At 37.5% G+C, this 14,211-nt stretch overlaps 1 protein-coding gene across 1 annotated transcript; it reads right to left on the reverse strand.

Moving 5' to 3' along the window:
* Nucleotides 1-58: 58 nt before the first annotated feature.
* LOC104106415 (14-3-3 protein 9) lies at nt 59-14,015 on the reverse strand. Its single transcript, XM_009614956.4, has 7 exons — nt 13,766-14,015; nt 12,811-13,117; nt 12,607-12,694; nt 11,774-11,883; nt 11,518-11,666; nt 537-592; nt 59-424 (listed from the first exon to the last, which is right to left on the reverse strand). Exons 1-7 carry the CDS (start codon nt 13,836-13,838, stop codon nt 422-424), a joined length of 786 nt encoding a protein of 261 aa, XP_009613251.1. The 5' UTR covers nt 13,839-14,015; the 3' UTR covers nt 59-421.
* Nucleotides 14,016-14,211: the final 196 nt, after the last annotated feature.

Below are 14,211 nucleotides of genomic sequence, written 5' to 3' on the forward strand. Positions count from 1 at the left end.
AAGATGCCAATAATCTATGCACCGCTAAAGTAACAAATATGCTTAGCTTCAAACTAAATGATGAAAAAAAGGTGAGAATTATATAAAATTGGTGACATTGAGATAACAAGGTTGAGAGGTCAAACAAAGAGCTGATGTCCTCCAATTTGGCTGTGGCAGTCTGAAAAATAAAACCACCTATGGACCAAACCAATCATCTAAAGACTGAAACAACTCACTTTACGGAGAGGAAATAGCACAGGGATACAAATCACACACATGCTGAATTGCAACACCCAATTAACATGTAAAGATTAAAGAAACTGACACGACATGCCCATAAGATAAGTATCTACTACGACTTAACAAACACACATCCCCTTGGTATATCGCCGTCCTCACAGCTCCAAATACACAAGGCAGTTCTAACCATTAGGCCCATTCACTGCACGAACACAACAAATATTATGGTTTGGAATGACCAAGTAATTGAATTACTACCAGTCTAGAAAAAGCTAAAATTAACTCAAACGAAGGACCAGATTTAAAGAACCTACCTCTGCATCTTCACCTCCACCTGCTTTGTTTGTGGCATCTCCCTTTTGGGCATCTTCTGTGAAATGGAAACAAAATTTTAACAAGATGATATACTAGAACAACAACAACAACAACAAACCCAGTATGTTCCCAACAGGTGGGGTCTGGGGAGAGTAGTCTGTACACAGACCTTACCCCTACCTAATGCAGGTAGAGAGGTTGTTTCCAATAGACCCTCAGCTCAAGAAGGGTAAGAAGAAGAAGAGGAAAGCAAGGAAAGAAGAAAGAAGGAAGAGAAAAAGGATAAGTAATACCAAATAATAGCAACATGGAATACAATACATGAGGCGAACAAAACCACATAACGTAATAAAAATCTAAGAATATGAAGGGACATGCGTGCTACTAAGACTATCGGTGAACGACTAAAAACTACCCACTAACCTTCTACCTTAATCCTCGACCCCCGCACCCTCTTATCAAAGGTCATGTCCTCAGTGAGCTGAAGCAGCCCCATGTCATGTCTAATCACCTCTCCCCAGTACTTCTTAGGCCTACCTCGACCTCTTCTCAAACTCTCCATGGCCAACCTCTCACACCTCCCAACAGGAGAATCAATGCTTCTTCTCTTAACATGTCCGAACCATCTTTAGCCTCGACTCCTGCATCTTGTCCTCCACGGAGGCTACTCCCACTCTGTCTCGGATAGCTTCATTATTAATCTTATCTCTCCTGGTATACCCACACATCCATCTCAACATACTCATCTCTGCTACTTTCATCGTCTGCACGTGGGAGTTCTTCACTGGCCAACACTCAGCCCCATACAGCATAGCCGGTCGAACCACCTCTACAAAACTTACCCTTAAGTCCTGGCGGCACATTCTTATCACATAAAACACCGGAAGCGAGCATCCACTTCATCCATCCCGCTCCGATGCGATGTGCGACATCTTCGTCAATCTCCCTGTTACCTTGGATAATAGACCCGAGATACTTAAAACAAGCATCATCTATGTAAACAATAGACATATAACTGTAATCGTTAAAGATGGAGTTCATGATGTTTTGGAACTCAGATGGGGCATTCTTGAGCCCAAACGGCATTACATTCCAATCGTATTGACCGAAAGGAACATTAAAAGCCGTTTTGTATCTGTTACTTGAATTTGCTAGAAACCAGATTTCATTTTAAGCATCTCAACACTTTTCTCAAAGTTGTTAAGAGAAATGGATTGGTAGTTAGTGCCCAGAAGATTAAACTCTTCCAAACATCCATTAGATTCTTAGGTCACGACCTATACCAAGGATCTTACAAACCCATTTGTAGAGCCATTGAGTTCTCATCCAAATTTCCTAATGAAATTACTGATAAGACTCAGCTTCAGAGATTCTTAGGAAATCTCAACTATGTTGCTGATTTAATCCCAAACATTAGACAGGTCTGTGAACCTCTTTACAAACGACTTAGGAAAAATCCAGTCCCTTGGAGCTCAGAACAAACACAGTTTGTCATCCAAGTCAGGCTGGATAGTAAAGCCTGCCATCTAGCAAATATGTATTTTGAAACAAGATTTTTGACATCTTTTTGAAGAATTTCTTTAGCAAACTTACAATCTACTCTTACTAAAAATTCTTTGTTAATAAGATCATCTTGAAATTTAGTAATACATAGTACTATAGACAAGACTTCTTTCTTAACAGTAGATTCCTGAAGTAAAACGAACCAGTTATTCAGAGGACTCGGTGGAAATCTGTTGTTTAAGAATACCACCGTAACCTATGTCTGAAGCGTCTGTTTCAACAATCATAGAGGCTTCTGGGTTAGGGATTCCTAAGCAAGGAAGGTTTTGTACTAAACCTTTGACTTGGATGACAGACTGTGTTTGTTCTGAGCTCCAAGGGACTGAATTTTTCCTAAGTCGTTTGTAAAGAGGTTCACAGACCTGTCTAATGTTTGAGATTAAATCAGCAACATAGTTGAGACTTCCTAAGAATCTCTGAAGCTGAGTATTATCAGTAATTTCATTAGGAAATTTGGATGAGAACTCAATGGCTCTACAAATGGGTTTGTAAGATCCTTGGTATAGGTCGTGACCTAAGAATCTAATGGATGTTTGGAAGAGTTTAATCTTCTGGGCACTAACTACCAATCCATTTCTCTTAACAACTTTGAGAAAAGTGTTAAGATGCTTAAAATGAGAATCTATGTTTTCAGAGAATATAAGAACATCATCTATGTAAACAATAGACATATAACTGTAATCGTTAAAGATGGAGTTCATGATGTTCTGGAACTCACATGGGGCATTCTTGAGCCCAAACGGCATTACATTCCATTCGTATTGACCGAAAGGAACATTAAAAGCCGTTTCGTATCTGTCTTTCTCGGCTACTTGAATTTGCCAAAAACCAGATTTCATATCGAACTTACTATATACATTAGCTTTGTAAGTTCTTTTCAAGAGATCCCTTTTGTTAGGAATGGGATATCTAATCCATTTAAGGACAGCATTCAAGGGTTTATAGTTTATAACTAAACGGGGAGCACCTCTTTCTTTTTCTGCACTTTTGTTAACATAAAACGCAGAACTCCAAGGAGATTTAGAGGGGCAGATAATATTATTTTTAAGAAGATTTGAAATCTCAGTTTTGCAAGTTTCCATCATTTCATGATTCATTTGGATAGGTCTTGCTTTGGTAGAGATGACTTGTTCATTGAATCCTTCAATGTAAGGAAGTTCGACTAAATACTTTTTTCTTTCCCAAAAAGCGTTAGGAAAATCAGAGCATATTTCTTTTTCAAAAGTGTTTCGAAGATTGGCTATTTTAGTAACCGTTTTTAAAATCTGCTCGATTTTCTTAACTTTTATTTCATCCTTTAAAAAGGTGATGTGTTGAGAAAGTTTATTAATACGAAAAACAGTGTTTTTTCTAATGAAATTGCTTTCATCCTGTGAAAGAGTTTTAACAAAAGGAAAGTGTAAATCTTTTCCTAAAATGTGTGTAGAGATACCATTTAAATCAGTATTGAAAGGTTTTATTTTGGTGATAAAGGGAATACCTAAAATGATATCTTCGTTAATATCTTCTGTAATAATAAAATCATTTGTCAAACAAATACTATTGTTACAGATATGAGCTTTTGAAAGCTTATAATTAATACGAAGTTGTTCCCTTGTAGCGAAATATAATTTGGAAGTACTTTTTTCTAAGTACTGAGTAGGAACAATACCTTTCATGATACAGTTACGATCTGCACCACTGTCAAGTAAAGCAATTTTGTTTATAACAAAGTTTTTGCTAATAACTATTTCAATGGGAATATGATGACTCTGAGGTTTAATACTAGTAATGACCGTAAGACCGGGAGTTTGGGAAGATGAAGTCTTATCTTGAGTAAGACGAGGATTGGTGGAGTTATCATTTTCTGAATGATACTCACTTTCATGAAGTTCAGGTTCTTCTTCGTTTTCAGACTTATGTTCATAAGTCCTGGCTTGTTTAAGAACCTGTTCTGTAAGGACATCAAGTTCGACTTTTCCAAGTCTAGATTTAATATTTTTAATCTCTTCTTTGAGTTCTAAGACTTCATGTCTTAGATTAGAGATTGAGGGTTCAGCTGGTTTATCGAAGCGAGACATGACTTGCTTCATGCTGAATGGTTCAACAATTGACCTTGGTTTTGGTCCGTCATCTGGATGAGCAAGGATGAGTTTCTTGAGTTCTATCAAGTATCGTTTCCTAGCTTCATCGTCGTTGATGTGTTGTATTACACCGTAAAGAGCTTCTTTGGAGCTATCAGAAAGAACCTTAATGGAAACTGGAGTAGCATCACAGGTACAGAAGGCTCCAGAACAGTGGCATTCAGTGCCAGATTGGCTTGAATCAGAATTATAAGCGACGTTGATATTCTCTTCGTCACTATATTCATCTGATGAGTAATAAGGAGAAGAATCAGTATTATCTTCCTCTAAGATGGAGAAGAGTTCCTTTTTAGTATCTTCATTAATCTCTAGAAGATTGATTTTCTTCTTCTTCTTGTCAGATTTGCATTCATTGGCTCTATGATCGGTTTTGCCACAGTTCCAACATACATCTTTGTTTTTGGAAGATTTTGAAGGTCTTCTGAATTTGAATTTCTTCCTAGGATGACCTTCGGAATTTCTACGAGATTTGCTACGATGAATCTTTCTGGAAGATTTATAAGATTTGTTCTTTCTGGAAGAGTGAGTGGAGGGGGCAACAATGTTGGTGTAACTGAAGTCTTGACAGAAACTTCCTAATTCTCTTCTAGAGGAGTGTTGCTCTTTTTTGAGCTGATTTTTTAGCTTGATATCCGTGCAGAGTTCTAGACCTACCACGTTGATGATACTGACAAGGTCTCCATAGGTCATTTGATGGTAAGGGATTTTACCATCACAACGATCTTGGATCTTTGTTCGGACCTTGCTTGCGAACAGTGGGGGAAGACCGCTAATGAAACGTTCTTTCCAGAAGTCTAGATGACAGTCAGGTCTAATCATGACATTGCTGATGAATTGGTTTTTATACCAGATAAAGTCATCTAAAGATGGGCAAGATAGATTGTTTAGGATTTGTAAACTTCTATCTTGGAAGAGTTTGGGTTCTCCAATGAAGTGTTTTGCAATTTGGTAGAGAAGTGTAGCGCAAGCGTCTTCTCTAGTTATTTGAGAGGTAGTTTCCATGCCACTCTCAGTTTTGACTACAGTTTCAATGGTTGTAGCAGAGTAAATGGCTTGTCTAACATCTTCGGTGAAATAATTATCCCACCAATGTTTTAGCATACCAGTGAATCCAGCTACAATCATAGAGGCTGCCTTTTATCAGAGGAACCTCTTATCTTGTAAGTCGTGATGCAAACACCCATTTCATGGAGTTTATGGTATATTTGATGCTCTGCTAAAGCATCTATATTCCATTCGATTATGCTTCTTCCTTCATGAGATGTAGAGGCAAGAAGATGATTTTCCTCGTACTGAATGTCAGGAAATGAAGGACGCTTGTGATAATTTTTGAAGTTATGATAACGTTCTTCTGAGAGTTTGTGAAGAAGAGCTTCCTTTTCTTGGATAGTGAAAATATTCCCTTCTTTAGGAATTTCTTTGGAAATACTGAAACTAGCCAGTTGATTGTTGATTTTCTAAAGAATGTCTCTTGAAACATCAAAAGTATCATTGAGTTTTGGGTACTTGTCTTTGGAGAACTCAGTGATTTTGAAACCTGGGTTAGGTTCAATACTCCGACTAGTGTTGGGTTGTGAAAGGGTAGGCTTTCCATTGAATAGAGATTTTTCTTTGGAGTCTTCTATTTGTTTAGAGACAACATGAAGTAGTTGATTGGTATAATTGTTTTGTTCAATGACTCGATCGATATCTGAACAAACAGCCATACTATTAGGTTTTTCGCTTTTGATTTTGAAAGGAGAGACAGAGACGACAGTATTGGATACTGGGAATTTTATTCCTTCTAAAGGAGGAGTAACAGACTCAACAACTTTGTTGTTAGCAGTGTACCATTAATTGATAAGGACCTGTAAACAATCCTTTTGGCTTTCAAATTTGCCGGATATTTCGAAACATCTGAAGAATTCGATTTCACATCTCATTCTTTTCATGTCCGACATCCAACAATCTCTGAAGTTTTCTCTTTGCATGAGAGAATAAGTGGCAACATACCATTTTCTCTTTGGTATATTATCAGGATGGGTCCAGAGACGATTGATGATCTCTGGATCTGGAGTGTAGGGGTCACCAGACTTAATCGTCTTAAGGAATTCAGGAACATCTTCCTGAGGAGGGTACATATCGCTAGGGGTTGGACTAGCTGGATGATTTTGGTAATAAACTTTTGGTATTGTATGGGAAAAATCTACTCCCGTAACTTTCCCTTTGTCGTTACCAGTAATTAGAACGGAAGTTGCGTTTTCAGTTACGCTTTCCTCCGGGGGTTTAGAAGAAGAAGGTACAGAAGGGACAGTAGACCTTCTTCTAAAGGAACTAGTTCTGCTCGAAAGATTAGAACTTGTACCTAAGAATTTGAGATCTATAGATCCATCAGGAAATTGAATCACCTGTTCAATTTGAGATCTTTCGAGATTCGAAGTAGAAGGTTGAGTTATGGCATCGAAGTGCCATTCATCACTTGTGAGTATATCATTCCAGTTAAGGAGTCTAGGAACAAATACTATGTTATGATCAGTATTTGCCTCCATAAGCATGGTGACTCCTTTGACACTTTCAACTCGAGCTCTAGGTGCAAGAGTAGTGTCCATAAGTCTATAATAGACTCTATGAATGATAGCTACTTCACGAGTATTAGCTTTGCTATTCATATTCTTGGTTTTGACGTTAAGGGTCAAAGTATCCATGACATTAGGGTCATTGATATCTACCGAGAAGTTGGGATAGCAATTAAAGTATACCGGGCCATTGGCTAGGTTACTTTGAAGGACTCCTAAGAGGGAGTCATCGAAATTCAAGAGACGAGCATCTCTTAGAAGGACGCAGATGGGTACGTCTAAACCTTTTTTAAAGAGAGGTTTGACAGCAATCTGAACCAGACCAATATGCAAGTAATTGAATTGGCGCCTATATCTATTCAAATCTTGCTCAGAAAGCAATCTAATAATTTCTAATGAATTATTAATAGGAATAGTGGTATCAAAGCCATGTTGGCAGTATACGTACTTAATATGAGCAGCTAAGTACATATACTGTCTAGGGCATGGCAAAATTACTTTCAAATATGGTATTTAAACTTTACTTATGCTTATATCTATCTTTTATGTTGTTCTTTAAAATCTTGTTCTTATAACGCTTCTTAAATATGTATGAGGTATTTATTTTCTCTATAAGTATAAGGTAACCGATTAATATCCGGTTCAGACGTTGGCTAGCCTGAAAGAAATAGGTCGGTGTTGCCAAGGTAGGCGTTTAGACCTTGCTAGGTGATCCCGTCGCTAAGATGACTTTAGAGAAGCTCTCTTGGGGGTAACTTGAGCATCAAGCTTTACCTCTACGTCTGCTTCATGGGTCCCGTCACTGAATTTGCACTCCAAGTATTCTGACTTGGTTCTACTCAGTTTGAAACCTTTAGACTCCAAGATCTGTCTCCAAACCTCCAACCTCGCGTTAACTCCGTTTCGCGTCTCGCCAATCAACACTATATCATCGGCAAATAGCATGCACCAAGGCACCTCCCCTTGGATGTGTCGCGACAGTACATCTATCGCCAAGGCAAATAAAAATGGGCTAAGAGCCGATCCCTGGTGCAACCCCATCACCACAGAGAAATGCTCCGAGTCACCACCCAGAGTCCTCACCCGAGTCCTAGCATCATCATACATATCCTAAATCACCCTGATGTACGCTACCGGAATGCCGTTAACCTCCAAACACCTCCACAGGACCTCCCTCGGGACTTTATCGTACGCTTTCTCAAGGTCAATAAACACCATATGCAAGTCCTTCCTCTCCCTGTACTGCTCCACTAATCTCCTTACCATATGAATCGCTTCCGTAGTCGAACGCCCCATTATGAATCCAAACTGATTCTCGGAAATAGACACGTACCTCCTCACCCTAGCCTCCACCACCCTCTCCCAAACCTTCATAGTGTAACTCAACAGCTTGATACCACTATAATTATTGCAATTTTGGATATCATCCTTGTTCTTGTAAAGCGAAACCATCGTACTCCACCTCCATTCTTCAGGCATCTTATTTGTCTTAAAAATAACATTAAACAGCCCAGTGAGCCACTCCAAACATGCTCGCCCCGCGCTCTTCCAAAATTCCACCGGGATTTCGTTTGGCCTCGTCGCTCTTCCCTTGCACATCTTACGCATCGCCCCTTCCACCTCCTCTACCGTAATCCGCCTACAGTACCCAAAATCCCGCCGACTCTCGGAGTACTCCAACTCACCCAGCACAATGCTGTCTATCCCCCTCCTCGTTCAACAGTTTATGGAAGTATGCTTGCCATCTTCTCCTAATAAGTGCCTCGTCCATCAATACTTTGCCATCCTCGTCCTTAATGCACTTGATTTGATCTAAGTCGCGAGCTTTCCTCTCCCTCACCTTGGCCAACCGGTACAACTTCTTGTCCCCGCCTTTGCCCCTGAGCTCCTCGTACAAACTATCAAACGTCGCGTTCTTAGCCGTCGTAACAGCTAACTTTGCCTCTTTCTTTGCCTTTCTGTAACACTCCCAATAAGTCCTTTTTTCCTCCTCGTTTGTACTTTCCACTAGCTTCAAATAATCAGCTTTCTTAGTTTCCACTTTACCTTGGACCTCTCCATTCCACCACCAGTCCCCTTTATGAACCCCCAGGAGAGCCCTTCGTGACCCCTAAAAGACCTCTCTAGCAGTCGTGAACCACATACTAGACGCGTCCCCCTACTCATCCAGGCCCTCATAGCCAACAATTTCTCCCCTAACTCCTGAGCTTTGTCCTTGGTCAAGTTACCCCACTTGATCTTAGTTCCCCTCTGATTCAGAAAATTAGGTAGCCCAACTACCAGTAGCGTCATTAATATCACATCTTTTAGCCTCGTCAAACTATCCCTTGCACAAAAAAGGGCAGCCCGGTGCACTAAGTTCCCGCTATGCGCGGGGTCCGGGGAAGGGCCGGACCACAATGGTCTATAGTACGCAGCCTTACCTTGCATTTCTGCAAGAGGCTGTAAAATATCCTTCACACAAATTATCATATATTTCTAAAGGAAACAATTACTCACTAGAGAAAAGCATTTTGGTTGAACCGCAAATGTAAACTAACTGACCAACTTAACCAAATAAACTGTCAAAATAGCCAGATCTCAGCGCCTTAAATACAGGCAGATATCACGATTTAAACTGACGGCTAGAAACAAAAAATGAACAAAAGAAAAAGCTTTTGGTTTAATCCCATGTCAGGAAAAGCTCTCATGACATAAGAAAACACCCTTCAACACTACTTTGTCTGAGTTTTTTCCCCTTCAAGAAAGAAGCAATGCCACACGTCTTCTTTATCACCCTAGATTTATTTTATGAGAACAGTGAGTTAGAGTACAAAGCTCTCTTTTTTGAGAAAGAATGCACTCCAAAGCACTCTTAGTGTCACCTCTTTTTTGATTTTGTTTTTTTTATAAACCAAGAAATTCCAATGGGTTGTGGCACACGATTCAAAACTCGGTAGATAATGGGCCTGCCTCTCTACCCTTCTCCACTTAAAATCAGGCTTTTGTTTGTGGCACTGTTCGAACCATGACGTGTTTAACCTACATATCACGCGCGGCGGTGTGCTCTTACCATTTTATTAAAGCCCTGGGGGCAGTTCTCTTAATGCCATCTAAAAGGTTGCAGGAACAAATTAGTTATTTCTATAGCAACTACTAGCTGAAACGACGGGCAAAAAGTTTTGACTAAGCCTGATAATAGTATAGTCAAGCTCTTTATCTATATTATATTAAAAGCACAAAGCTCCTTAGCTAAATGTCGTTCGACTTTTTAACCCGTTTAAAAATAGAGTTTACATTAGACAAAGTTGTAATTTAAGTTATTTTACTAATATTTAGGAATTTAAATTTAACTAAAAATTTGGTCATTAAATCTTTCCTTATTGAACTAGATAAGAAGTCATAAATAAAAACATTAAATTTTAACCTTATATTGGAAGAACTTAAAAGAGAAAATGGTCTAAATACGTATGGAAAGACTTTGATAATTCTGGAGTTAAAAAACGAAAAGATTATAAACTCAAGAAAAGCACTTGGACTCATCGTTTTAAAACTAACAATACTATGTACACTATTCCAAAAAATAAGACAGAAAACGATGCACTTCCTCTTTTATTTACGTGCATAAAAATCTAAAGAATTTTTTGGAAAATGTATCCTCGTTTATTTATGTTAGGATTTACAAATACTTTTTACCTTTTTTATTTACATTAGAAATTGAAGGAATTAATGTTTCTTCTTTACTTTGAACAAAATACAATTCCTTCTTGAAAGTTGTAATTGCATTTTATGTCGATTGTAATTAAAATTAGTTTTAGAGAAATTATTTTATTTTATTGTTGTTTGACCATTAGGATCTTTTTCTTTCTTTAATTAGTTCAATAAAATCAATATGCAACCTTTTCAAAAAGATTTATTTAGTTTTTATCTCATAACTCAAAACATGTTGTTCAATGTAACAATTACATGAGTTTTCAAAATTAAATACCATTGATGGGGTACACAGCATGTACCAAGATTATTTGTCTAAATAAATAAAAAGTTCTTAAGAATTACATCGTGAGTCAAAGCTAATGTCATGTCCTAATGGAAAGTATATATAAAAAATACGAAATCCCTTATCGAAATATTGTTCGCCTTTTTTACCCTTTAAATTTAGATTTCACACTAGACAAAATAATCATTTAATTATTTTCTTAATTTTTAGGACTTTGAAATATACTAAGTTTTGTTTATTAACACTAACGTAAATATCTCAACTTTTACGCAAGTTACCTTACATACGTAAAACCAATTGACACAAAGGAATAATCGTTAAACGAAGAAACCATATGTAAATATTGTAGCTATATATGTAATATAGGAGTACTAAAATAAAAAAACTCATCTACATATTATAAATAGGGAAATACCGTATATATAGAGGAAAATAACGGACTTCGGTAGAGCAGAGTTTCATGCTTTATTGAATAATTAGGTAAATAAGATTAATAATCATTACTTTCAAAAATTTATACTTTTTTTCTTTAACATTTCTTTTATAATAACTCAAATATGCAACGCACGTACCCTAAAGAGTAAAGACTAGTCAAAAAATATATATATTCAAGCTAAACAGGGATAGTTATAAGAAATAGATAAATAAATAAATAAATAAATAAAGCGTCGTCTGCTCGGTAAAATTTATGAACAAACAAAATTCTAGATTATACAAACACCAAGGCAACCTATAGGATATTAGGATATGAGTCAAAATGTACCTGCATCCTCTGGAAGATCAGAAGTCCACAAGGTGAGATTGTCCCTTAGAAGCTGCATAATCAAGGTGCTGTCTTTGTAGGAATCCTCATTCAGGCTATCCAACTCAGATATTGCTTCATCAAAGGCCTGCTTTGCCAGATGGCATGCCCTGGAGAAAACAGATTATAACAGACTGAGCGCAGGAACAGGTATGGACGCACCAATTTTAAAAAAGGTATGGATAAGTTCAAGAAGATGAAAATCCAAAAAACAAACCTTTCAGGCGAATTCATGATCTCATAATAGAAAACAGAGAAATTCAAAGCCAATCCCAACCGAATGGGATGAGTGGGTGGTAATTCCGCCTCTGCAGCAGTTGTAGCTGACTGCACAAGGTTTAGCAAAAACCAGTAAGTGGAAGCAGATAGACAAAGATATATGTGGCCAAACTAATAGGGAGTTCAAGTGTTCAACATATAAATGAGACAAGGAAAAATCAGAGAAAAGATAAGGAAAGAAGCTCTAAATGTAAATGCATGTAAATAAAAAATACACTCCTGTAAGGTCAACATATTTGATATACAAAGGGTCTTCGCTTTCACAATTCCCCCCCCCCCCCAAAACCCAAGTTGTGACACATTTTCCACTGTTCTGCAATGGTCTTTGCTAATACCAAATACCCCAAATTGCTATGAAGTGTAAAGCCAAAAGCAACCAAAGAAGCACTATTCCCAACCATAGCAGATATACTTTATAACATTGAAATAGACGCAAGGACTCAGATTAAATAAAAGTTACACCAAAAAAACAGATTTTAACAAAAAAGATTCAAGGGATTAACGCTCTCATATGTGACATTTTCCACCTCGGAACATCAACACATTCAAAATCCCGACACTTCTTTAGTATCAAAGAACTCAAATCTTTTGGAGGATAAATGCATCAAAGAACTCAATCTTCAATGAGAGTGATATCTTTAAACAGTTCTAGAAATAATAGAAGATTTGTCACAAGATCAAAAGCTTAAATCAAGAATATGGGGGAAACACGAGAATTGACATATGTGCCACTCTATTTTTAAGAAGCCAGGTCGCAAGCAAACCATATACCTGATATGCTTTCAACGAAAGCTCTGCAACCTCTTTCTTGTCATTGCCAGATTTAAATTCTGCAAGATAACGATAATAGTCTCCCTTCCTACAGATATAGACAATTCAAGCTGACCAAAATAAACAACTCTGACGTTCTAAATTTCCCAAAACAACATATATTTTGAACTCAAACTGACAACACACAGAATTGAGAACACTCACATCTTGTGGTAAAACACAGTTGATTCGCCTGCAGTGCATGAAGGAATTAGATGCTGATCAATGACCACCATGATATCATTGCAAATGCTGGTGAGCTCAGTCTCCACCTTTTGTCGGTACTCCTTGATTCGCTTGACATTTTGCTCGTTTCCTCTAGATTCTTCCTTCTGCTCAATAGAGGATAAGATCCTCCAAGATGCTCTCCTGGAACCTACCACATTCTTATAACCAACAGAAAGCAGATTCCTTTCCTCAACACTCAATTCAACATCCATATTTGCTACACTCTTCATCGCATCAACCATTTCTGTACCATAATTCATACTTCATTAAAATATTAAACTTTTAACCAATTACATAAAACATGAAGCCTAATCACATTTTCCTTGCATTTAACCAACGCGCATCAACAAAAAGTACATCCGTGTAGAACTTCCAAGCCAACAAAGAACAATGCATTTGCTAATATATTACTTCTAAATACATCAAAAGCACCAACTGTACAGCATCTCAATGAACAAAATTCTTTTTTAACTGGAAATCGATTTTTGAAGGTTTTACGAGCACTTTAACATTCTTCAAGTGCATCAACCATCTCCATACTAATCATTAAAGGAAACAAAATCCTACAATGTACATAAACAATTAGAGCCAAATTACATTGTTATTGCTTTTAACAAAGTGGATCAACAAAAGTTAATCTGTGCTAAACTGCTGACCTAAGTCCTTTGCTAATTTATGAAATTTTAATACATCGCAAGCAACAAGTGTAGCATCTCAGCGAAATTTAACATTCAATATTCTGAGTAACAGAAACATCATTATCAGTTTTCATTTTTTGAAAGTTCTCTGAGTAAACAGTAATGCAATCACCCAAACTTAAGCATATAATCAAAAGGAAAAGAAACAATAATAGATCTACACAAAGAGAGAGAGACGGAGGAGAAACCCTAACCATCGTAGCGTTCGGCTTGCTCAGCAAGCTTAGCGACGTAGACGAAGTTCTCGCGTTCTTTGGAGGAAGCCATTTCCGATCTCTCAAATCAAAGGTTGTGTACTGACAAACGAAGGGAGATTTTGCGCTTTTCCTCTCCCTTTTTGCTTCACTTGGCTGTGTGAATGTGCTTACTCGACCACGATTTTACAGCAGGCGGACAGTGAGCGAAATATTACATAGAAGGGCTTCCTTTTAAGGAAATAGCACTGGTTCTCCTTTAACTTTTGCTTTCTACTAAAATAGCCCCAGAAAACTTCCTATTCAAATTTTCACCAAAATATGCTTTACCTAATTGTCCTGCTACTTCGTATCTGAAAAAAATATTGTTGGCTCAATGTCTAACCTAATAAATAATTATTAGATTAATCAATTAAATCTATAGAATTAGGCCACAATCGAATTCA

This window comes from Nicotiana tomentosiformis, chromosome 7 (genome assembly GCF_000390325.3).
Source record: "Nicotiana tomentosiformis chromosome 7, ASM39032v3, whole genome shotgun sequence".
NCBI lineage: Eukaryota > Viridiplantae > Streptophyta > Magnoliopsida > Solanales > Solanaceae > Nicotiana > Nicotiana tomentosiformis.

Excerpts from the sequence above, each read along its gene's own strand:
- LOC104106415 (XM_009614956.4), bottom strand. The coding sequence starts at position 13,838 with ATGGCTTCCTCCAAAGAACGCGAGAACTTCGTCTACGTCGCTAAGCTT. Across the intron at positions 12,695-12,810 it reads ACTGTGTTTTACCACAAGAT|GAAGGGAGACTATTATCGTT; the intron begins GTGAGTGTTCTC and ends CTATATCTGTAG. Across the intron at positions 11,884-12,606 it reads TTTCGTTGAAAGCATATCAG|TCAGCTACAACTGCTGCAGA; the intron begins GTATATGGTTTG and ends AACCTTGTGCAG.